A 22,720-nucleotide genomic window follows, 5' to 3' on the forward strand; every position below is an offset into this window, starting at 1 on the left:
GCATGGTAGTTGGTTATAGAACAGCATGGTAGTCGTTATAGAACAACATGGTAGTCAGTTATAGAACAGCATGGTAGTCAGTTATAGAACAGCATGGTAGTCAGTTATAGAACAGCATGGTAGTCAGTTATAGAACAGCATGGTAGTCGGTTATAGAACAGCATGGTAGTCGGTTATAGAACAGCATGGTAGTCGGTTATAGAACAGCATGGTAGTCGATTACAGAACAGCATGGTAGTCGATTACAGAACAGCATGGTAGTCGATTACAGAACAGCATGGTATTCGGTTATAGAACAGCATGGTAGTCGGTTATAGAACAGCATGGTAGTCGGTTACAGAACAGCATGGTAGTCGGTTACAGAACAGCATGATAGTCGGTTATAGAACAACATGGTAGTCGGTTATAGAACAGCATGGTAGTCGGTTACAGAACAGCATGATAGTCGGTTATAGAACAACATGGTAGTCGGTTATAGAACAGCATGGTAGTCGGTTACAGAACAGCATGATAGTCTGTTATAGAACAGCATGGTAGTCAGTTACGGAACAGCATGGTAGTTGGTTTTTGAAGGTAATATTAGTGACAAACTCACACCCCATGCTGAACTTCCTGGACTAGTATGAATGACAATTTGTCCAAAATGGCACCCTGTTCCCTACGGGTCCAGGTCAAGAGTAGTGCACTATATAGGGAATAGGGTGCCATTTTGGGGGACAGCCCTGCAGTGTGAGTTGAGTGACAGACTTCTCCAAACTATTTGCCTCTGCTAATGACTGCATCGACGTAGAGCTTAGCTTTTGTCAAGTGTGCAGAAGACAAGGCAATCTCGTGCTAAAGTATTTCTAATTAATTAACGTGATTAGGGAATATATGAAATAAAACCTTATCATAGTCTGAGCCGAAACGACAGCCACCCCCCCACCTTATAGTCTGAGCCGAAACGACAGCCCCCATGTTTTCACATGGAATCTAACGAAACATGCTTCTTGCCCCACACGGCCCAGGTCTCCATGGTCAGCGTTGATGACACGGATGGTCGTCGCTCTGTGGAGTCAGTTGAGTGGAACAGTCTGGATGTTAGTTCTGGTTCACGGCCCCCTGGAGAACCCAGCATTCTGGTTCTCGGCCCCCTGGAGAACCCAGCATTCTGGTTCTCGGCCCCCAGGAGAACCCAGCATTCTGGTTCTCGGCCCCCAGGAGAACCCAGCATTCTGGTTCTCGGCCCCCAGGAGAACCCAGCATTCTGGTTCTCGGCCCCCAGGAGAACCCAGCATTCTGGTTCACGGCCCCCAGGAGAACCTAGCATTCTGGTTCACGGCCCCCAGGAGAACCCAGCATTCTGGTTCTCGGCCCCCAGGAGAACCCAGCACTGGGGAACTTTAGAAGTTGACCCCATCAATTTTTTTTGTTGACGTGTGGCTTTTTTCATTCCCCCCTTTTGGGTTTTACACAATGAAAAGAAACGAGAGGGTGACTGTGTAGTACTGTACATTTGGGATGGCTGTAGTATTTCAATGGTCATTTCTCTCCCCTGTCAAATACAATTAGGGCTGCTACGTGGCTAACATCTAGTATTAAATAAAAATATCTTCCAGAAATACTATTTTTCAGCTCCGTAATCACACCTTCCATGAACGGCTATAGAGAAACAAATGATCATTTATCTCTGCTTGGCCATGTGTGTGTTGCTTTGGCAGTCTGTCTCTCTATTCGTACAGGACATATTTTCGGAGGCTAAATATGTCTCGTCTAACAGAGATGGAAGTTGCAGAATTCACATTCGTGGCCACCCCCGCTTGCGCACGTACACACACACACACACACACACACACACACACACACACACACACACACACACACACACACACACACACACACACACACACACACACACACACACACACACACACACACACACACACACACACACACACACACACACACACACACACACACACACACACACACACACACACACACACACAGTCAGTGCTGGGTGGTATGTGTGTGTGTTGGAAATCAAATGTGTGTTTTGACTAGGTGTTTGGATGTGGTTGATCTGTTGCTTTGTGAAAATGCATGTTGCGTGGGCCTGTGTTTGGTTTGTTCACATGCGTAGTAGCAGACCAATCACACAGTAGCTCCCTGATTGAGAAGGAGAAGTAGTCAGATCAGTAGGGGTGTCCCTGAGCCATCAGTAAATGTAGCACTAGCCTTGTGTGTGTGTCCTTTGGGTGGTGGACCATTCTTCATATAATCACAGGAAACTGTTGAGCGTGAAAAACCCAGCAGCGTTGCAGTTCTTGACACAAACCGGTGTGCCTGGCACCTACTAGCATTACCTCGTTCAAAGGCACTTCAATCTTTTGAATGGCACACATACACAATCCATGTCTCAAGACTTAACAATCCTTCTTTAACCTGACTCCTCCCCTTCATCTACACTGATTGGAGTTCATTTAACAGGTGTCATCAATAAGAGATCATATTTTTCACCTGGATTCACCTGGTCAGTCCATGTCATGGAAAGAGCAGGTGTTCTTAATGTTTTGTACACTGTGTGTGTGTGTGTTTGTGCGTGTGTGTGTGTGTATATATGAGTGTCTACTCTCTTGTCTTAATGTTATCTCCTTTGCATCTGCAGGACACTAGTCTCTCATTGTTAAAAATGAGCCAGTCAGATGACTGACCATAGTAACCTGTTGTTATCTTAGCTCCCTGTTAGACTATCTAAGATAACAACAGGTTGCTATAGTCACTGTTATCTTAGCTCCCTGTTAGACTATCTAAGATAACAACAGGTTGCTATAGTCACTGCTATCTTAGCAGCAAGTCTATTATTTATTCTCTCTATCACGCATTCGCTATCCCTCCCTCCCTCCCTCCCTCCCTCCCTCCCTCCCTCCCTCCCTCCCTCCCTCCCTCCCTCCCTCCCTCCCTCCCTCCCTCCCTCCCTCCCTCCCTCCCTCCCTCCCTCCCTCTCTATCCCTTTCTCTATCCCTTTCTCTCCCTCCCTCTCTCTCTATCCCTTTCTCTATCTTTCCATCTGACCCTGTCTCTGTCTCTGACTCTCTGTCTCTGACTCTCTGTCTCTGACTCTCTGACTCTCTGTCTCTGACTCTCTGTCTCTGACTCTGTCTCTGTCTCTCTGTCTCTCTGTCTCTGTCTCTCTGACTCTCTGTCTCTGACTCTCTGTCTCTGACTCTCTGTCTCTGACTCTCTGACTCTGACTCTCTGTCTCTGACTCTCTGTCTCTGACTCTCTGTCTCTGACTCTCTGTCTCTCTGACTCTCTGTCTCTCTGTCTCTGACTCTCTGTCTCTGACTCTCTGTCTCTGACTCTCTGACTCTCTGTCTCTGACTCTCTGTCTCTGACTCTGTCTCTGTCTCTCTGTCTCTCTCTCGATCTCTCTCTCTGTCTGTCTCTGACTCTCTGTCTCTGACTCTCTGTCTCTGACTCTCTGTCTCTGACTCTCTGACTCTGACTCTCTGTCTCTGACTCTCTGTCTCTGACTCTCTGTCTCTCTGACTCTCTGTCTCTCTGTCTCTGACTCTCTGTCTCTGACTCTCTGTCTCTGACTCTCTGTCTCTGACTCTCTGTCTCTGACTCTCTGTCTCTCTGTCTCTCTGTCTATCTGTCTCTCTGTCTCTCTGTCTCTCTGTCTCTGTCTCTCTGTCTCTGTCTCTCTGTCTCTGACTCTCTGTCTCTGACTGTCTCTGACTCTCTGTCTCTCTGTCTCTCTGTCTCTCTGTCTCTCTGTCTCTCTGTCTCTCTGTCTCTCTGTCTCTCTGTCTCTCTGTCTCTCTGTCTCTCTGTCTCTCTGACTCTCTGACTCTCTGTCTCTCTCTCTCTCTCTCTCTCTCTCTCTCTGTCTCTCTGTCTCTCTGTCTCTCTGTCTCTCTGTCTCTCTCTCTCTCTCTCTCTCTCTGTCTCTCTGTCTCTCTGTCTCTCTGTCTCTCTGTCTCTGACTCTCTGTTTTTCTTCATGGCATATGGTAATGGTACAGCCATCAGTATAATGCTGGGCTCAGCAGCCAGCCATTAGCCAGGTCCTGTCTGTCCCCGGACAGCAGCCAGCCGTGTTCTACAACCACACCCCAGTGTGACCAGTGTAACTCAACCAGACCCTGTGTTCTACAACCACTCCCCAGTGTGACCAGTGTAACTCAACCAGACCCTGTGTTCTACAACCACTCCCCAGTGTGACCAGTGTAACTCAACCAGACCCAGTGTTCTACAACCACTCCCCAGTATGACCAGTGTAACTCAACCAGACCCAGTGTTCTACAACCACTCCCCAGTATGACCAGTGTAACTCAACCAGACCCAGTGTTCTACAACCACTCCCCAGTGTGACCAGTGTAACTCAACCAGTCCCTGTGTTCTACAACCACTCCCCAGTGTGACCAGTGTAACTCAACCAGACCCAGTGTTCTACAACCACACCCCAGTGTGACCAGTGTAACTCAACCAGTCCCCATCACAGCTCTATTTAATGTTAATGACAAACATTACCATAATGATGCTGCTATTTGGAGCCTACCAGGGGAGCTAGCTAACTGGCCAGCTCCCAAATGTGTCCCATATTGCTCCATATTCCCTACATAGTGCTCTAAGGGCCCTGGTCATAGTGCTCTATGGGCCCTGGTCATAGTGCTCTAAGGGCCCTGGTCATAGTGCTCTAAGGGCCCTGGTCATAGTGCTCTATGGGCCCTGGTCATAGTGCTCTTAGGGCCCTGGTCATAGTGCTCTAAGGGCCCTGGTCATAGTGCTCTAAGGGCCCTGGTCATAGTGCTCTAAGGGCCCTGGTCATAGTGCTCTAAGGGCCCTGGTCATAGTGCTCTAAGGGCCCTGGTCATAGTGCTCTAAGGGCCCTGGTCATAATGCTCTAAGGGCCCTGGTCATAGTGCTCTAAGGGCCCTGGTCATAGTGCTCTAAGGGCCCTGGTCATAGTGCTCTAAGGGCCCTGGTCATAGTGCTCTATGGGCCCTGGTCATAGTGCTCTATGGGCCCTGGTCATAGTGCTCTATGGGCCCTGGTCATAGTGCTCTTAGGGCCCTGGTCATAGTGCTCTAAGGGCCCTGGTCATAGTGCTCTAAGGGCCCTGGTCATAGTGCTCTAAGGGCCCTGGTCATAGTGCTCTAAGGGCCCTGGTCATAGTGCTCTAAGGGCCCTGGTCATAGTGCTCTAAGGGCCCTGGTCATAGTGCTCTAAGGGCCCTGGTCATAGTGCTCTAAGGGCCCTGGTCATAGTGCTCTAAGGGCCCTGGTCATAGTGCTCTAAGGGCCCTGGTCATAGTGCTCTATGGGCCCTGGTCATAATGCTCTATGGGCCCTGGTCATAGTGCTCTATGGGCCCTGGTCATAGTGCTCTAAGGGCCCTGGTCATAGTGCTCTAAGGGCCTTGGTCATAGTGCTCTAAGGGCCCTGGTCATAGTGCTCTATGGGCCCTGGTCATAGTGCTCTATGGGCCCTGGTCATAGTGCTCTATGGGCCCTGGTCATAGTGCTCTATGGGCCCTGGTCATAGTGCTCTATGGGCCCTGGTCATAGTGCTCTATGGGCCCTGGTCATAGTGCTCTAAGGGCCCTGGTCATAGTGCTCTATGGGCCCTGGTCATAGTGCTCTATGGGCCCTGGTCATAGTGCTCTATGGGCCCTGGTCATAGTGCTCTATGGGCCCTGGTCATAGTGCTCTATGGGCCCTGGTCATAGTGCTCTATGGGCCCTGGTCATAGTGCTCTAAGGGCCCTGGTCATAGTGCTCTAAGGGCCCTGGTCGTAGGTTGCAATTTTGGATGCAGACATTAATGAACCCATCTGCAATGCTGTCTGCTCTGCTGCCCAGCCCACTGGGATTGTGCTCCATTGTTGATCTCAACACACATATGCAAAGCACATATGGATGTATTTGATTGGCGTGGTGTCCATGGCTCGTCCCCAGAAGGAAAGAGCAGGCTGTTGACCTGAGCTAAATGTGTTACTGCCTGGCAGGCAGGCAACAGGGGAGGTGAGCCTGGTGATAATCTGTCTGACAGGGGCAGGCAACAGGGGAGATGACCTGGTGGTAATCTGTCTGACAGGGGCAGGCAACAGGGGAGATGACCTGGTGGTAATCTGTCTGACAGGGGCAGGCAACAGGGGAGGTGACCTGGTGGTAATCTGGCTGACAGGGGCAGGCAACAGGGGAGGTGAGCCTGGTGATAATCTGTCTGACAGGGGCAGGCAACAGGGGAGATGACCTGGTGGTAATCTGTCTGACAGGGGCAGGCAACAGGGGAGATGACCTGGTGGTAATCTGTCTGACAGGGGCAGGCAACAGGGGAGGTGACCTGGTGGTAATCTGGCTGACAGGGGCAGGCAACAGGGGAGGTGACCTGGTGGTAATCTGCCTGACAGGGGCAGGCAACAGAGGAGGTGACCTGGTGGTAATCTGGCTGACAGGGGCAGGCAACAGGGGAGGTGACAGGGGCAGGCAACAGAGGAGGTGACCTGGTGGTAATCTGCTTGACAGGGGCAGGCAACAGGGGAGGTGACCTGGTGGTAATCTGGCTGACAGGGGCAGGCAACAGGGGAGGTGACCTGGTGGTAATCTGGTTGACAGGGGCAGGCAACAGAGGAGATGACCTGGTTGTAATCTGGCTGACAGGGGCAGGCAACAGGGGAGGTGACCTGGTGGTAATCTGCCTGACAGGGGCAGGCAACAGGGGAGGTGAGCCTGGTGGTAATCTGCCTGACAGGGGCAGGCAACAGGGGAGGTGACCTGGTGGTAATCTGTCTGACAGGGGCAGGCAACAGGGGAGGTGACCTGGTGGTAATCTGGTTGACAGGGGCAGGCAACAGGGGAGGTGAGCCTGGTGGTAATCTGCCTGACAGGGGCAGGCAACAGGGGAGGTGAGGAGGCGGGTAGCGGGGGCTGCCTCTCACCAGGGGTCCCAGGCGGGTCTGTTCCAGATGTTCCCTGTACTATGTGGGTTCACTCCTCTGATTATAATGGAATGAAGTTAGTTGTCGTGCTGACTGATAGTAACCCTGTTTCATTGAGGAAATTGAACCAGACCTATTTTAATTAGGCGAAGCGACACCGCAGTCCTCGTTTAGAACGTGATTGGACAACGTGATTGGACAACGTGATTGGACAACGTGATTGGACAACGTGATTGGACAAGGACTCCGGTGTCCGACAAAGGAATCTCTTTAAATTCATTGGTGTCAGGTGGCTAAATGGGGACCTGAAAGGGTTTCCTAGCTTCACGGCTCCTCCGTGTTGAGGCTGTGTTGAATGACCTCACTAACACGCAGGCGTTCACAGTCACGTGCACGTTTCGCATGTGGCGCTTATGACGCCATTCTTCATCTATAGAAACCAGCTTAACCACATTCCACCACACCCTGAGGCGAGCGGACAGGGAGGGTATGCAGTCTGCAATGAGGAGCAGGCTTCCTGGTTGTCATGGTAGCGCCAACGATGAGACTCGTCCTAGGCCTACGGCTCTGCAAGACAACCCACACCCAGCCCCTCCCACCACCGATCTGATCCACAGATATAATCACGTTGCCTGAATCTACAGCCATCCATCCCACGCCTCTACACCCATCCATCCCACGCCTCTACAGCCATCCATCCCACGCCTCTACAGCCACCCACCCCACGCCTCTACAGCCATCCACCCACCCCACGCCTCTACAGCCATCTACCCACCCCACGCCTCTACAGCCATCCACCCACCCCACGCCTCTACAGCCATCCACCCACCCCACGCCTCTACAGCCATCCACCCACCCCACGCCTTTACAGCCATCCATCCATCCCACGCCTCTACAGCCATCCACCCATCCCACGCCTCTATAGCCATCCACCCATCCCACGCCTCTACAGCCATCCATCCATCCCACGCCTCTACAGCCATCCACCCACCCCACGCCTCTACAGCCATCCATCCACCCCACGCCTCTACAGCCATCCATCCACCCCACGCCTCTACAGCCATCCATCCATCCCACGCCTCTACAGCCATCCATCCACCCCACGCCTCTACAGCCATCCATCCACCCCACGCCTCTACAGCCATCCATCCACCCCACGCCTCTACAGCCATCCATCCACCCCACGCCTCTACAGCCATCCATCCACCCCACGCCTCTACAGCCATACATCCATCACACACTCACACCAGTACCACCACCAGTACCACTAAAACAATACCACCAGTACCACTAAAACAATACCACCAGTACCACCACCAGTACCACTAAAACAATACCACCAGTACCACCACCAGTACCACTAAAACAATACCACCAGTACCACCACCAGTACCACCACCAGTACCACTAAAACAATACCACCAGTACCACCACCAGTACCACCACCAGTACCACTAAAACAATGTTGAACCTCCCTTTAAATCCCAGTCACGCATCAGAAATGTGTCCCAAATGGCACCCTATACCCTATATAGTGCACTACTTTAGACCAGGACCAAATGGCACCCTATACCCTATATAGTGCACTACTTTAGACCAGGACCAAATGGCATCCTGTACCCTATATAGTGCACTACTTTAGACCAGGACCAAATGGCACCCTATACCCTATATAGTGCACTACTTTAGACCAGGACCAAATGGCATCCTGTACCCTATATAGTGCACTACTTTAGACCAGGACCAAATGGCACCCTATACCCTATATAGTGCACTACTTTAGACCAGGACCAAATGGCACCCTATACCCTATATAGTGCACTACTTTAGACCAGGACCAAATGGCATCCTGTACCCTATATAGTGCACTACTTTAGACCAGGACCAAATGGCATCCTGTACCCTATATAGTGCACTACTTTAGACCAGGACCAAATGGCACCCTATACCCTATATAGTGCACTACTTTAGACCAGGACCAAATGGCATCCTGTACCCTATATAGTGCACTACTTTAGACCAGGACCAAATGGCACCCTATACCCTATATAGTGCACTACTTTAGACCAGGACCAAATGGCACCCTATACCCTATATAGTGCACTACTTTAGACCAGGACCAAATGGCACCCTATACCCTATATAGTGCACTACTTTAGACCAGGACCAAATGGCACCCTATACCCTATATAGTGCACTACTTTAGACCAGGACCAAATGGGTTATTGTGTTCATCTGTTCATTGACTTTTTTGCATTTAGCGTTTTATTTGGTTTTATTAACTTGTATTTTCTCCCCGGGGGGAATCGACTGACAATAACAAATAAACCCTTAGTCACCCCTCCCCCGTGAAACCCTTAGTCACCCCTCCCTCGTGAAACCCTTAGTCACCCCTCCCTCGTGAAACCCTTAGTCACCCCTCCCTCGTGAAACCCTTAGTCACCCCTCCCTCGTGAAACCCTTAGTCACCCCTCCCTCGTGAAACCCTTAGTCACCCCTCCCTCGTGAAACCCTTAGTCACCCCTCCCTCGTGAAACCCTTAGTCACCCCTCCCTCGTGAAACCCTTAGTCACCCCTCCCTCGTGAAACCCTTAGTCACCCCTCCCTCGTGAAACCCTTAGTCACCCCTCCCCCCGTGAAACCCTTAGTCACCCCCCCTCGTGAAACCCTTAGTCACCCCTCCCTCGTGAAACCCTTAGTCACCCCTCCCTCGTGACCCTTAGTCACCCCTCCCTCGTGAAACCCTTAGTCACCCCTCCCTCGTGAAACCCTTAGTCACCCCTCCCTCGTGAAACCCTTAGTCACCCCTCCCTCGTGAAACCCTTAGTCACCCCTCCCCGTGAAACCCTTAGTCACCCCTCCCCCGTGAAACCCTTAGTCAAACCCTAGTCACCCCTCCCTCGTGAAACCCTTAGTCACCCCCCTCACCCCTCCCCGTGAAACCCTTAGTCACCCCTCCCCCGTGAAACCCTTAATTAGTCACCCCTCCCTCGTGTAAAAACCCTTAGTCACCCCTCCCTCGTGAAACCCTTAGTCACCCCTCCCCGTGAAACCCTTAGTCACCCCTCCCCCGTGAAACCCTTAGTCACCCCTCCCCCGTGAAACCCTTAGTCACCCCCCCGTGAAACCCTGCCTACCCCTTTTGACCAGTGGGCCCTTAGTCACCCCTCCCTGTGAAACCCTTAGTCACCCCTCCCTCGTGAAACCCTCACCTCCCTCGTGAAACCCTTAGTCACCCCTCCCTTGAAACCCTTAGTCACCCCTCCCTCGTGAAACCCTTAGTCACCCCTCCCTCGTGAAACCCTTAGTCACCCCTCCCTCGTGAAACCCTTAGTCACCCCTCCCTCGTGAAACCCTTAGTCACCCCTCCCTCGTGAAACCCTTAGTCACCCCTCCCCCGTGAAACCCTTAGTCACCCCCCCCCGTGAAACCCTTAGTCACCCCTCCCCGTGAAACCCTTAGTCACCCCTCCCTCGTGTCACCCCTCCAGAAACCCTTAGTCTGTGGTGCACCCCTCCCCGTGTACCCCTCCCCGTGAAACCCTTAGTCACCCCTCCCTCGGAAACCCTTAGTCACCCCTCCCTCGTGACCCTTAATGCCCTTGTCACCCCTTAAACCCTTAGTCAGGAAACCCTTAGATCCCCCGAGGTCACCCTCCCCGTGAAACCCTTAGTCACCCCTCCCCGTGAAACCCTTAGTCACCCCTCCCTCGTGAAACCCTTAGTCACCCCTCCCCGTGAAACCCTTAGTCACCCCTCCCTCGTGAAACCCTTAGTCACCCCTCCCTCGTGAAACCCTTAGTCACCCCTCCCTCGTGAAACCCTTAGTCACCCCTCCCCGTGGAAACCCTTAGTCAACCTGACATGTCACACATCACATGGTAAAAGGCTCTTCTGAACACCCGGTGCCTTTTAATAACAACACACAGTAAAAACAACAGCGGCTAAGCACCCTATTCCCTATATAGTGCACTACTTTTGACCAGGGGCCTATAGGACTGGTCATGTGCTCTGGTGAAAACTATTGTACTATGTAGAGAACAGGGTACCATTTGGGATGCTACAGGGCCTCCCTCCCTTCCTCTCCGTGATCCAGAGGCTGTGGTGCTCTGTACTGGGCGGACCAGCTTTGACTTAATGCTTGTTTATCAGCAGGAGGAGATGAGGTCCTGTTGGTGGGTTGTTATGGAATGTGTGGGTTGTTATGGAATGTGTGGGTTGTTATGGAATGTGTGGGTTGTTATGGAATGTGTGGGTTGTTTTGGAATGTGTGGGTTGTTATGGAATGTGTGGGTTGTTTTGGAATGTGTGGGTTGTTTTGGAATGTGTGGGTTGTTTTGGAATGTGTGGGTTGTTTTGGAATGTGTGGGTTGTTTTGGAATGTGTGGGTTGTTTTGGAATGTGTGGGTTGTTATGGAATGTGTGGGTTGTTATGGAATGTGCGGGTTGTTATGGAATGTGTGGGTTGTTATGGCATGTGTGGGTTGTTATGGCATGTGTGGGTTGTTATGGAATGTGTGGGTTGTTATGGAATGTGTGGGTTGTTATGGAATGTGTGGGTTGTTTTGGAATGTGTGGGTTGTTTTGGAATGTGTGGGTTGTTATGGAATGTGTGGGTTGTTATGGAATGTGTGGGTTGTTATGGAATGTGTGGGTTGTTTTGGAATGTGTGGGTTGTGGAATGTGTGGGTTGTTGAGGAATGTGTGGGTTGTTGTGTCATGTGTGGGTTTTCTGTGTTTTCTGCAGGGAGATTCTTTGTGTTCCTTCCGTCAGGCAGACAGCGCTGGGGTGGGGGGGATTATATCATCTACGGCGTGTGCCAGAGAGGGAGGGACACACAGAGAGGGAGGGAGAGACGCACAGAGAGGGAGGGAGAGACGCACAGAGAGGGAGGGAGAGACGCACAGAGAGGGAGGGAGAGACGCACAGAGAGGGAGGGAGAGACGCACAGAGAGGGAGGGAGAGACGCACAGAGAGGGAGGGAGAGACGCAGAGAGAGGGAGGGAGGGACGCAGAGAGAGAGGGGGAGGGAGGGAGGGAGGGAGGGACGCAGAGAGAGAGAGAGAGGGAGAGAGGCGGAGACACGCGCGCAGAGACGCGCACAGAGAGCGGGAGAGACACGCACAGAGAGAGAGAGAGAGCGGGAGAGACACGCACAGAGAGAGAGGGAGAGACACGCACAGAGAGAGAGGGAGAGACGCACAGAGAGAGAGGGAGAGACGCACAGAGAGACAAGCAAAGAGAGACGCGCAAAGAGAGACGCACACAGAGAGACACGCAAAGAGAGACGCGCAAAGAGAGACGCACACAGAGAGACGCGCAAAGAGAGACACGCACACAGAGAGAGGGAGAGACGCACAGAGAGAGAGGGAGAGACGCACAGAGAGACACGCAAAGAGAGACGCGCAAAGAGAGACGCACACAGAGAGACACGCAAAGAGAGACGCGCACAGAGAGACGCACACAGAGAGACGCACACAGAGAGACGCACACAGAGAGACGCACACAGAGAGACGCACACAGAGAGACGCACACAGAGAGACGCACAGAGAGAGACGCACAGAGAGAGAGGGAGAGACGCACAGAGAGAGAGGGAGAGACGCACAGAGACACGCAAAGAGAGACGCGCAAAGAGAGACGCACACAGAGAGACACGCAAAGAGAGACACGCACAAGAGAGACGCAGAGAGACGCACACAGAGAGACACGCAAAGAGAGACGCACACAGAGAGACACACACAGAGAGAAGGAGAGACACAGAGAGACACACACATAGAGAGAGAGAGACACACACATAGAGAGAGAGAGACACACACATAGAGAGAGAGAGAGACACACACAGAGACACACACACACACACACATAGAGAGAGAGAGAGAGACACACACAGAGACACACACACACACACACACACATAGAGAGAGAGACACACACAGAGAGACACACACAGAGAGAGAGGGAGAGACACACACAGAGAGAGAGGGAGAGACACACACAGAGAGACGCGCACAGAGAGACACACAAGGGTGTGGCTGGAGTAATACTCAGAGGATGACATAATGTACTGACCTCCCCGGTTTCTTCACAGTAACACCACTTTTTCAACCATACAACATTTTCTTTCACCCCTCTATGGCCTGTAGTTACCATCCCAGGTCCTTCAGGGCTTGTTTGGCTGTTTGTTTTTTAAATGTGAAGAAAGAGGAATGTTGTTCATGTGTTACTAATGGAAGGGACAGGAAATGCACTGCTGTTCTAGTACCTGTTTGTGTGTCGCTGTTCTGGTACCTGTTTGTGTGTCGCTGTTCTGGGACCTGTTTGTGTGTCGCTGTTCTGGGACCTGTTTGTGTGTGTTTCGCTGTTCTGGGACCTGTTTGTGTGTGTTTCGCTGTTCTGGGACCTGTTTGTGTGTCGCTGTTCTGGGACCTGTTTGTGTGTGTGGGTGTGTGTCGCTGTTCTGTTACCTGTGTGTGTGTGTGTGTCGCTGTTCTGGTACCTGTGTGTGTGTGTGTGTCGCTGTTCTGGGACCTGTTTGTGTGTCGCTGTTCTGGTACCTGTTTGTGTGTCGCTGTTCTGGGACCTGTTTGTGTGTCGCTGTTCTGGGACCTGTTTGTGTGTGTGTGTGTGTGTGTCGCTGTTCTGGTACCTGTTTGTGTGTGTGTGTGTGTGTGTCGCTGTTCTGGTACCTGTGTGTGTGTCGCTGTTCTGGTACCTGTTTGTGTGTGTGTGTGTGTGGCTGTTCTGGGACCTGTGTGTGTGTGTCGCTGTTCTGGGACCTGTGTGGGTGTGTGTGTGTCGCTGTTCTTGGACCTGTGTGGGTGTGTGTGTGTGTCGCTGTTCTTGGACCTGTGTGGGTGTGTGTGTGTGTCACTGTTCTTGGATCTGTTTGTATGCGTCAAATATGTGCATCTTTCCCTTTCAAGACGTTTTGATACATAGGCTCCAATATGATACAGGAACGGAATGTTTAGGTTTGAAAGGATTCAGTGCGATTGTACTCAAACACATTTATTTACATTTAAACCTGCTGCTGCTGAACGATCTGAGGTGTGTGTGTGTGTGTGTGTGTGTGTGTGTGTGTGTGTGTGTGTGTGTGTGTGTGTGTGTGTGTGTGTGTGTGTGTGTGTGTGTGTGTGTGTGTGTGTGTGTGTGTGTGTGTGCTGACACCTGATCAGAGCCATAAGGGAGACTGCCCACCCCCCCCCCCCCCCACCATCAGATTAGGGGATGGGGCAATGCAGCCTGTGTTGTTTGTTTTTTGTCCGCCCACTACGCTTCTGAAATCACCGGTTGCATCACCGCCTGGTATGGCGACTGCTCGGCATCTGACCGCAAGGCGCCATAGAGGGTAGTGGGTTCAGCCTATTACATCACTGGGGCCGAGCTTCCTGACATCCAGGACTTATATTCTAGGTGGTGTCAGAGGAAGGCCCCAAAAAATTGTCAGACTCAAGTCACCCAAGTCATAGACTGTTCTCTCTGCTACCTCACGGCAAGCGGTACCGGAGCGCCAAGTCTAGGACCAAAAGGCTCCTTAACAGCTTCTACCCCCAAGCCATAAGACTCCTAAACAATTAATCAAATGACCATTAGGCTGTACCCTACTAATGGCTGTACAATGTAGTCGTAGGTCTATTAGACTATAGTCTACTAATGGCTGTACAATGTAGTCGTAGGTCTATTAGACTATAGTCTACTAATAGCTGTACAATGTAGTCTTAGGTCTATTAGACTATAGTCTACTAATAGCTGTACAATGTAGTCTTAGGTCTATTAGACTATAGTCTACTAATGGCTGTACAATGTAGTCGTAGGTCTATTAGACTATAGTCTACTAATAGCTGTACAATGTAGTCTTAGGTCTATTAGACTATAGTCTACTAATAGCTGTACAATGTAGTCTTAGGTCTATTAGACTATAGTCTACTAATGGCTGTACAATGTAGTCGTAGGTCTATTAGACTATAGTCTACTAATAGCTGTACAATGTAGTCTTAGGTCTATTAGACTATAGTCTACTAATAGCTGTACAATGTAGTCTTAGGTCTATTAGACTATAGTCTACTAATGGCTGTACAATGTAGTCGTAGGTCTATTAGACTATAGTCTACTAATAGCTGTACAATGTAGTCTTAGGTCTATTAGACTATAGTCTACTAATAGCTGTACAATGTAGTCTTAGGTCTATTAGACTATAGTCTACTAATGGCTGTACAATGTAGTCGTAGGTCTATTAGACTATAGTCTACTAATAGCTGTACAATGTAGTCTTAGGTCTATTAGACTATAGTCTACTAATAGCTGTACAATGTAGTCTTAGGTCTATTAGACTATAGTCTACTAATGGCTGTACAATGTAGTCGTAGGTCTATTAGACTATAGTCTACTAATAGCTGTACAATGTAGTCTTAGGTCTATTAGACTATAGTCTACTAATAGCTGTACAATGTAGTCTTAGGTCTATTAGACTATAGTCTACTAATGGCTGTACAATGTAGTCGTAGGTCTATTAGACTATAGTCTACTAATAGCTCAACCAACTGAACACGTGGGAGATTCTGGAGCTGCGCCTGAGACAGTGTTTTTCCATCAACAAAGTGGAAGAATGGTGTCATATCCCTCCCACGGTGTTCCAGACAGACACTTGTAGAATCTATGCCAAGGCTCATTGAAGCTGTTCTGGTGACCCGTGCTGGCCCAACGCCCCATTAAGACGCTTTATGTAGGGCGTTTCGTTTTTTTTTGGGGGGGGGGCAGTTACCTGTGGATCGCCTTCGAAGCCCATCTTAACAATAATTAGTTAAATTAGCACATCGCATTCATTTGTTTGCCCTCGACCATTTATCATTCATCTGCTGTGGAATTGATGAAGCATTTTCTCTCAACACTGTATGGTGTAGCAAATACCACCCTATTCCCCCTGTAGTGCACTATTTTTGACCAGGGCCTATAGGTGAAAAGTGATGCACTATGTAGGGAATAGGGTGTCATTTGGGGTGTATCCTATGTGTGTCTTAGCCCTAAGTGCTGTGCCTCATAATGATGGGTTTTTCCGTTGTCCTCCATTTTCCCATGGAAGAATGTCTGGATCTTTAGGAGAATACAAACAACGCCAGTGTGAGAAGCATCGTCAGTATCGATAGCTACTTTCTACATTGCCTCTCTGGGTAATTTGCCTTGTGTTCCTATGATTTGTTTCTCTCAGAAACTAACGGTTCTCCTTTTTTTTTTGTGTGTTGCAGATAAAATCGAAGAAGCACAGAAAGAACTGAAAGATCCCAAAGCCAGTGCACAGAAAGGTAATATTTCTTATCAATGGGTCTCCCAAGTGGCGCAGCGGTCTTAGTCACTGCATCGCAGTGCTTGAGGCGTCACTACAGACCCGGGTTCGACCCATGAGGGTCTTCCGGGTCAGGGGAGGGGTTTGGCCGGCCGGGATGTCCTTGTCCCGTCACGCTCTAATGACTCCTGTGGCGGGCTGGGCGCATTGCTCGCTGACACGGTCGCCAGGTGTATGGCGTTTCCTCCGACACGTTGGTACGGCTGGCTTCCAGGGTTAAGTGAGCAGTGTGTCAAGAAGCAGTGCGGCTTGGCAGGGTCGTGTTTCGGAGGACGCACGGCTCTCAACCTTTGCCTCTCCTGAGTCCGTACGGGAGTTGCAGCGATGGGACAAGACTGTAACTATATATATATATATTTTTTTTTTAAGTAGCCTAACTACATGTGATCTACAGTAGCCTAACTACATGTGATCTACAGTAGCCTAACTACATGTGATCTACAGTAGCCTAACTACATGTGATCTACAGTAGCCTAACTACATGTGATCTACAGTAGCCTAACTACATGTGATCTACAGTAGCCTAACTACATGTGATCTACAGTAGCCTAACTACATGTGATCTACAGTAGCCTAACTACATGTGATCTACAGTAGCCTAACTACATGTGATCTACAGTAGCCTAACTACATGTGATCTACAGTAGCCTAACTACATGTGATCTACAGTAGCCTAACTACATGTGATCTACAGTAGCCTAACTACATGTGATCTACAGTAGCCTAACTACATGTGATCTACAGTAGCCTAACTACATGTGATCTACAGTAGCCTAACTACATGTGATCTACAGTAGCCTAACTACATCTACAGTGATCTACAGTAGCCTAACTACATGTGATCTACAGTAGCCTAACTACATGTGATCTACAGTAGCCTAACACATGTGATCTACAGTAGCCTAACTACATGTGATATACAGTAGCCTAACTACATGTGATATACAGTAGCCTAACTACATGTGATCTACAGTAGCCTAACTACATGTGATCTACAGTACACATGTGATCTACAGTAGCCTAACTACATGTGATCTACAGTAGCCTAACTACATGTGATCTACAGTAGCCTAACTACATGTGATCTACAGTAGCCTAACTACATGTGATCTACAGTAGCCTAACTACATGTGATCTACAGTAGCCTAACTACATGTGATCTACAGTAGCCTAACTACATGTGATCTACAGTAGCCTAACTACATGTGATCTACAGTAGCCTAACTACATGTGATCTACAGTAGCCTAACTACATGTGATATACAGTAGCCTAACTACATGTGATCTACAGTAGCCTAACTACATGTGATCTACAGTAGCCTAACTACATGTGATCTACAGTAGCCTAACTACATGTGATCTACAGTAGCCTAACTACATGTGATCTACAGTAGCCTAACTACATGTGATCTACAGTAGCCTAACTACATGTGATCTACAGTAGCCTAACTACATGTGATCTACAGTAGCCTAACTACATGTGATCTACAGTAGCCTAACTACATGTGATCTACAGTAGCCTATAATGACACGCAGCACATCAATGTACCAGACATACAGTGCATTCAGAAAGTATTCAGACCCCTTCCCTTTTTCACATTTTGTTACATTACTCACTTATTCTAAGATTGATTTTTTAAAAGGTTTCCTCATCAATCTACACACCATACCCCATATTGACAAAGCGAAAACAGGTCTTCAGACATGTTTGAAAATGTTTTACAAAAATGTTTTATAAAATGGAAATATTACATTTACATAAGTATTCAGGCCCTTTTACTCAGTACTTTGTTGAAGTACCTTTTTCAGAAATTACAGCATCGAGTCTTCTTGAGTATGACGCACACTTGTATTTGGGGGGTTTCTCCCATTTTCTTCTGCAGATCCTCTCAAGCTCTGTCAGGTTGGATGGGGAGCGTTGCTGCACAGCAACATTCAGGTCTCTCCAGAGATGTTCGATCAGGTTCAAGTCCAGGCTCTGGCTGGACCACTCAAGGACATTCAGAGACTTGTCCTGAAGTCACTGCTGTGTTGTCTTGGCTGTGTGCTTAGGGTTGTTGTCCTGTTGGAAGGTGAACCTTCGCCCCAGTCTGAGGTCTTGAGAGCCCTGGAGCAGGTTTTCATCAAGGATCTCTGTACTTTGCTCCATTCACCTTTCCCTGGATCCTGACTAGTCTCCCAGTCCCTGCCGCTGAAAACAATCTCCACAGCATGATGCTGCCACCGCCATGCTTCACCATAGGGATGGTGCCAGGTTTCCTCCAGACATGAAGCTTGGCATTCAGGCCATAGAATCTAGTTCCTCATGGTTTGAGGGTTCTTTAGGTGCCTTTTGGCAAACTCCAAGCGGGCTGTCATGTGCCTTTTACTCAAGAATGGCTTCTGTCTGGCCACTCTACTGTAAAGGCCTGATTGGTGGAGTGTTGCAGAGATGGTTGTCCTTCTGGAAGATTCGCCACAGAGGAACTATTGAGCTCTGTCAGATTTACCATCAGGTTCTTGGTCACCTCCCTCTGTTTTGCCGGGTGGCCAGCTCTAGGAAGTGTCTTGGTTGTTCCAAACTTCTTCTATTTAAGAATGATGGAGGCCACTGTGTTCTTGGGGACCTTCAATGCTACAGACATTTGTTTGGTACTCTTCCCCAAATCTGTGCCTCGACATAATCCTGTCTCGTCGCTCTACGGACAATTCCTTCGACCTCATGGCTTGGTTTCTACTCTGACATGTGCTGTCAATTGTGGGACCTTATATAGACAGGTGTGTGCCTTTCCAAATTATGTTCAATCAATTAAACTTACCCCAGGTGGACTTCCAATCAAGTTGTAGAAACATCTCAAGGATGATCAATGGAAACAGGATGCACCTAAGCTCAATTTCGAGTCTCATAGCAAAGGGTCTGAATAATTATGTAAATAAGGTATTGCTGTTTTTTTTAATGTTTTTTTTTATACATTTGCAAAACATTCTAAAAACCTTGTCGCTTTGTCATTGAGATATTGTGTGTAGATTGATTTGGAGAAAAAAATGTATTTAATCAATTTTAGAATAAAGCTGTAAACGTAACAAAATGTGAAAAAAGTCCAGGGGTCTGAATACTTCCCCACTGTACCCCGCGTCAGTCAACTCAGCGTTTTCTTGTTTTCTGCGTTATGAATGCAACAAACGTTTTAATTGGTCAATCACAGTAGTCATGAGGCGGACTAATGCAAAGGCATGTTTACTTGAGTGGATTATGCTAACGGTAGACAAACAGAGAGATGTACTGGTCAGATGGTCCTATGGTCCAGTTTCTTTGAACTAGTCGATATAGGATTGCATCCCCAATGGCACCCTATTCCCTATGAAGTGTGCACGATTTTTGACCACCAGGACCAATGGGACTCTATTTAGGTTATAGTGTGCTGTTTGGGACATTGCCATAGTCTAAATATGTTCTCATGCATGCCTTGAAGTCTGTAAGGCTGTTCCTTAGCTTGGAAGCTCAGTGTGAGTATGCCAAGGAGATTACTAGACTTGGAGGGTTTCCGGTATTTCCTCTATCCCATTAAATCCCCCTGATCCCCCTACACAGGATGTATCCCACATGGCACCCTATTCCCTTTTTTTAGTGCACTACTTTCAACCAGGGCCTATAGGGATCTGGTCAAAAGTAGTGCACTATATAGGGAATAGGTTGCAGTATGGGATACACTTGTAGAAATGCCTAGTCTTCCAGGTTTTTACCATAGATCAGAAGGCACTGCATCTTCAGCGCTGGAAATGGCCCCTTGTGAGAGAGCTATTTTTCTGACCTGCTTAATTAAGTGTACTGTGATGTAACAGTTCTTGTAAAGAACATGATGTGATGGCGGACAGGGTTATAGCCCTGAACCCGGCCCTGAGCTTACCTGATTCAACGATACCCTGAGAACTAGGATGAACCACTCCTTACCTCATCTCACATGAATCTCAGAAACGCCCATCTTTATTTATACACTGTATAAGCTTGCTCTGACTGTTTCTCCCTTTTGAATGAGGTTTACATTTACATTTTACATTTACATTTAAGTCATTTAGCAGACGCTCTTATCCAGAGCGACTCACAAATTGGTGCATTCACCTTATGACATCCAGTGGGACAGTCACTTAACAATAGTGCATCTAAAACTTAGGGGGGGTGGGGTGAGAGGGATTACTTAACCTATCCTAGGTATTCCTTAAAGAGGTGGGGTTTCAGGTTGGTTGGGGTTATGTGTTGAAGGGAGAGGATTCGGATCTAACAATATATAGAATACCTAAATCCCCTCTGCAAATACACCAGCTGATGATGTCACCTGGCCTGTCAATCACAGGTTAATCCCCCCCCTGGAAAGGCACGGTTAAAAGCAACTTTACTCTATCAATAGGTGTTGCTATACCTGGACGCTATGACACACCCTTTTCTTCATTTCTGAATGGCCACGGTTCTTTCTTGACCTCCAGTCATTTTCCCCCTTGCATTCTAACTCACAGCCATTCTGTTATTATATATGATGAGATATTAATATAATAATATATAGTATAATATATCTATTCATATGAGCTAAAGCACGGTTGATAATGAAGCACATTTATCACAAGTGCAGATAAGTGATTTATAAGCTCATTAAATTATAAAACCAAATGTAACTTAGGGCCAATATACACTGCTCAAAAAAATAAAGGGAACACAATGTAACTCCCAAGTCAATCACACTTCTGTGAAATCAAACTGTCCACTTAGGAAGCAACACTGATTGACAATAAATTTCACATGCTGTTGTGCAAATGGAATAGACAACAGGTGGAAATTATAGGCAATTAGCAAGACACCCCCAAATAAAGGAGTGGTTCTGCAGGTGGTGACTACAGACCACTTCTCAGTTCCTATGCTCCTGGCTGATGTTTTGGTCACTTTTGAATGCTGGCGGTGCTTTCACTCTAGTAGTAGTATGAGACTGAGTCTACAACCCACACAAGTGGCTCAGGTAGTGCAGCTCATCCAGGATGGCACATCAATGCGAGCTGTGGCAACAAGGTTTTCTGTGTCTGTCAGCGTAGTGTCCAGAGCATGGAGGCACTACCAGGAGACAGGCCAGTACATCAGGAGACGTGGAGGAGGCCGTAGGAGGGCAACAACCCAGCAGCAGGACCGCTACCTCCGCCTTTGTGCATGGAGGAGCAGGAGGAGCACTCCCAGAGCCCTGCAAAATGACCTCCAGCAGGCCACAAATGTGCATGTGTCTGCTCAAACGGTCAGAAACAGACTCCATGAGGGGGGTATGAGGGCCCGACGTCCACAAGTGGGGGTTGTGCTTACAGCCCAACACCGTGCAGGACATTTGGCATTTGCCAGAGAACACCAAGATTGGCAAATTCGCCACTGGCGCCCTGTGCTCTTCACAGATGAAAGCAGGTTCACACTGAGGATGTGACAGACGTGACAGAGTCTGGAGACGCCGTGGAGAACGTTGTCCTGCCTGCAACAACCTCCAGCATGACCGGTTTGGTGGTGGGTCAGTCATGGTGTGGGGTGGCATTTCTTTGGGGGGCCGCACAGCCCTCCATGTGCTCGCCAGAGGTAGCCAGACTACCACTAGGTACCGAGATGAGATCCTCAGTCCCCTTGTGAGACCATATGCTGGTGCGGTTGGCCCTGGGTTCCTCCTAATGCAAGACAATGCTAGACCTCATGTAGCTGGAGTGTGTCAGTAGTTCCTGCAAGAGGAAGGCATTGATGCTATGGACTGGCCCGCCACTTTCCCCAGACCTGAATCCAATTGAGCACATCTGGGACATCATGTCTCGCTCCATCCACCAATGCCCCCAGACTGTCCAGGAGTTTGCGGATGCTTTAGTCCAGGTCTGGGAGGATATCCCTCAGGAGACCATCTGCCACCCCATCAGGAGCATGCCCAGGCATTGTAGGGAGGTCATACAGGCACGTGGAGGCCACACACACTACTGAGCCTCATTTTGACTTGTTTTATGGACATTACATCAAAGTTGGATCAGCCTGTAGTGTGGTTTTCCACTTTAATTTTGAGTGTCACTCCAAATCCAGACCTCCATGGGTTGATACATTTGATTTCCATTTATCACTTTTGTGTGATTTTGTTGTCAGCACATTCAACTATGTAAAGAAAAAAGTATTTAATAAGAATATTTCATTCATTCAGATCTAGGATGTGTTATTTTAGTTTTCCCTTTATTTTTTTTGAGCAGTGTATATCAGGATGTCAAGGACTAATAGGAATCTTGACGTCATTTGTGGGTAATGGGGAAATACCTTAAAGCCATGAAATCATGACAGGGTGACCACAAGGCCAGGTTTAGAGGTTCTGGGACAGCCCTCAGTGGGTGTGTCCGGTTTGAACAGTAGATTCTTTATTTTGTTGGGTAACAGACTGACAGCACACCCACGGGAGAAGAACTGCAATTTGAGTTATGTGGTAACG

General features: G+C 48.7%; 1 protein-coding gene across 1 annotated transcript in view; it reads left to right on the forward strand.

Moving 5' to 3' along the window:
• LOC124012277 (zinc finger protein 40-like) overlaps positions 1-22,720 on the forward strand; it is a 109,571-nt gene that overhangs the window by 57,677 nt on the left and 29,174 nt on the right. Inside the window, exon 3 of the mRNA XM_046325740.1 lies at positions 16,168-16,224. Within this exon, the coding sequence (XP_046181696.1) occupies positions 16,168-16,224 (57 nt within the window). The remainder of the gene's footprint in view (positions 1-16,167; positions 16,225-22,720) is intronic.

The sequence above is a fragment of the Oncorhynchus gorbuscha genome, linkage group LG24, assembly GCF_021184085.1.
Source record: "Oncorhynchus gorbuscha isolate QuinsamMale2020 ecotype Even-year linkage group LG24, OgorEven_v1.0, whole genome shotgun sequence".
NCBI classification, from domain to species: domain Eukaryota; kingdom Metazoa; phylum Chordata; class Actinopteri; order Salmoniformes; family Salmonidae; genus Oncorhynchus; species Oncorhynchus gorbuscha.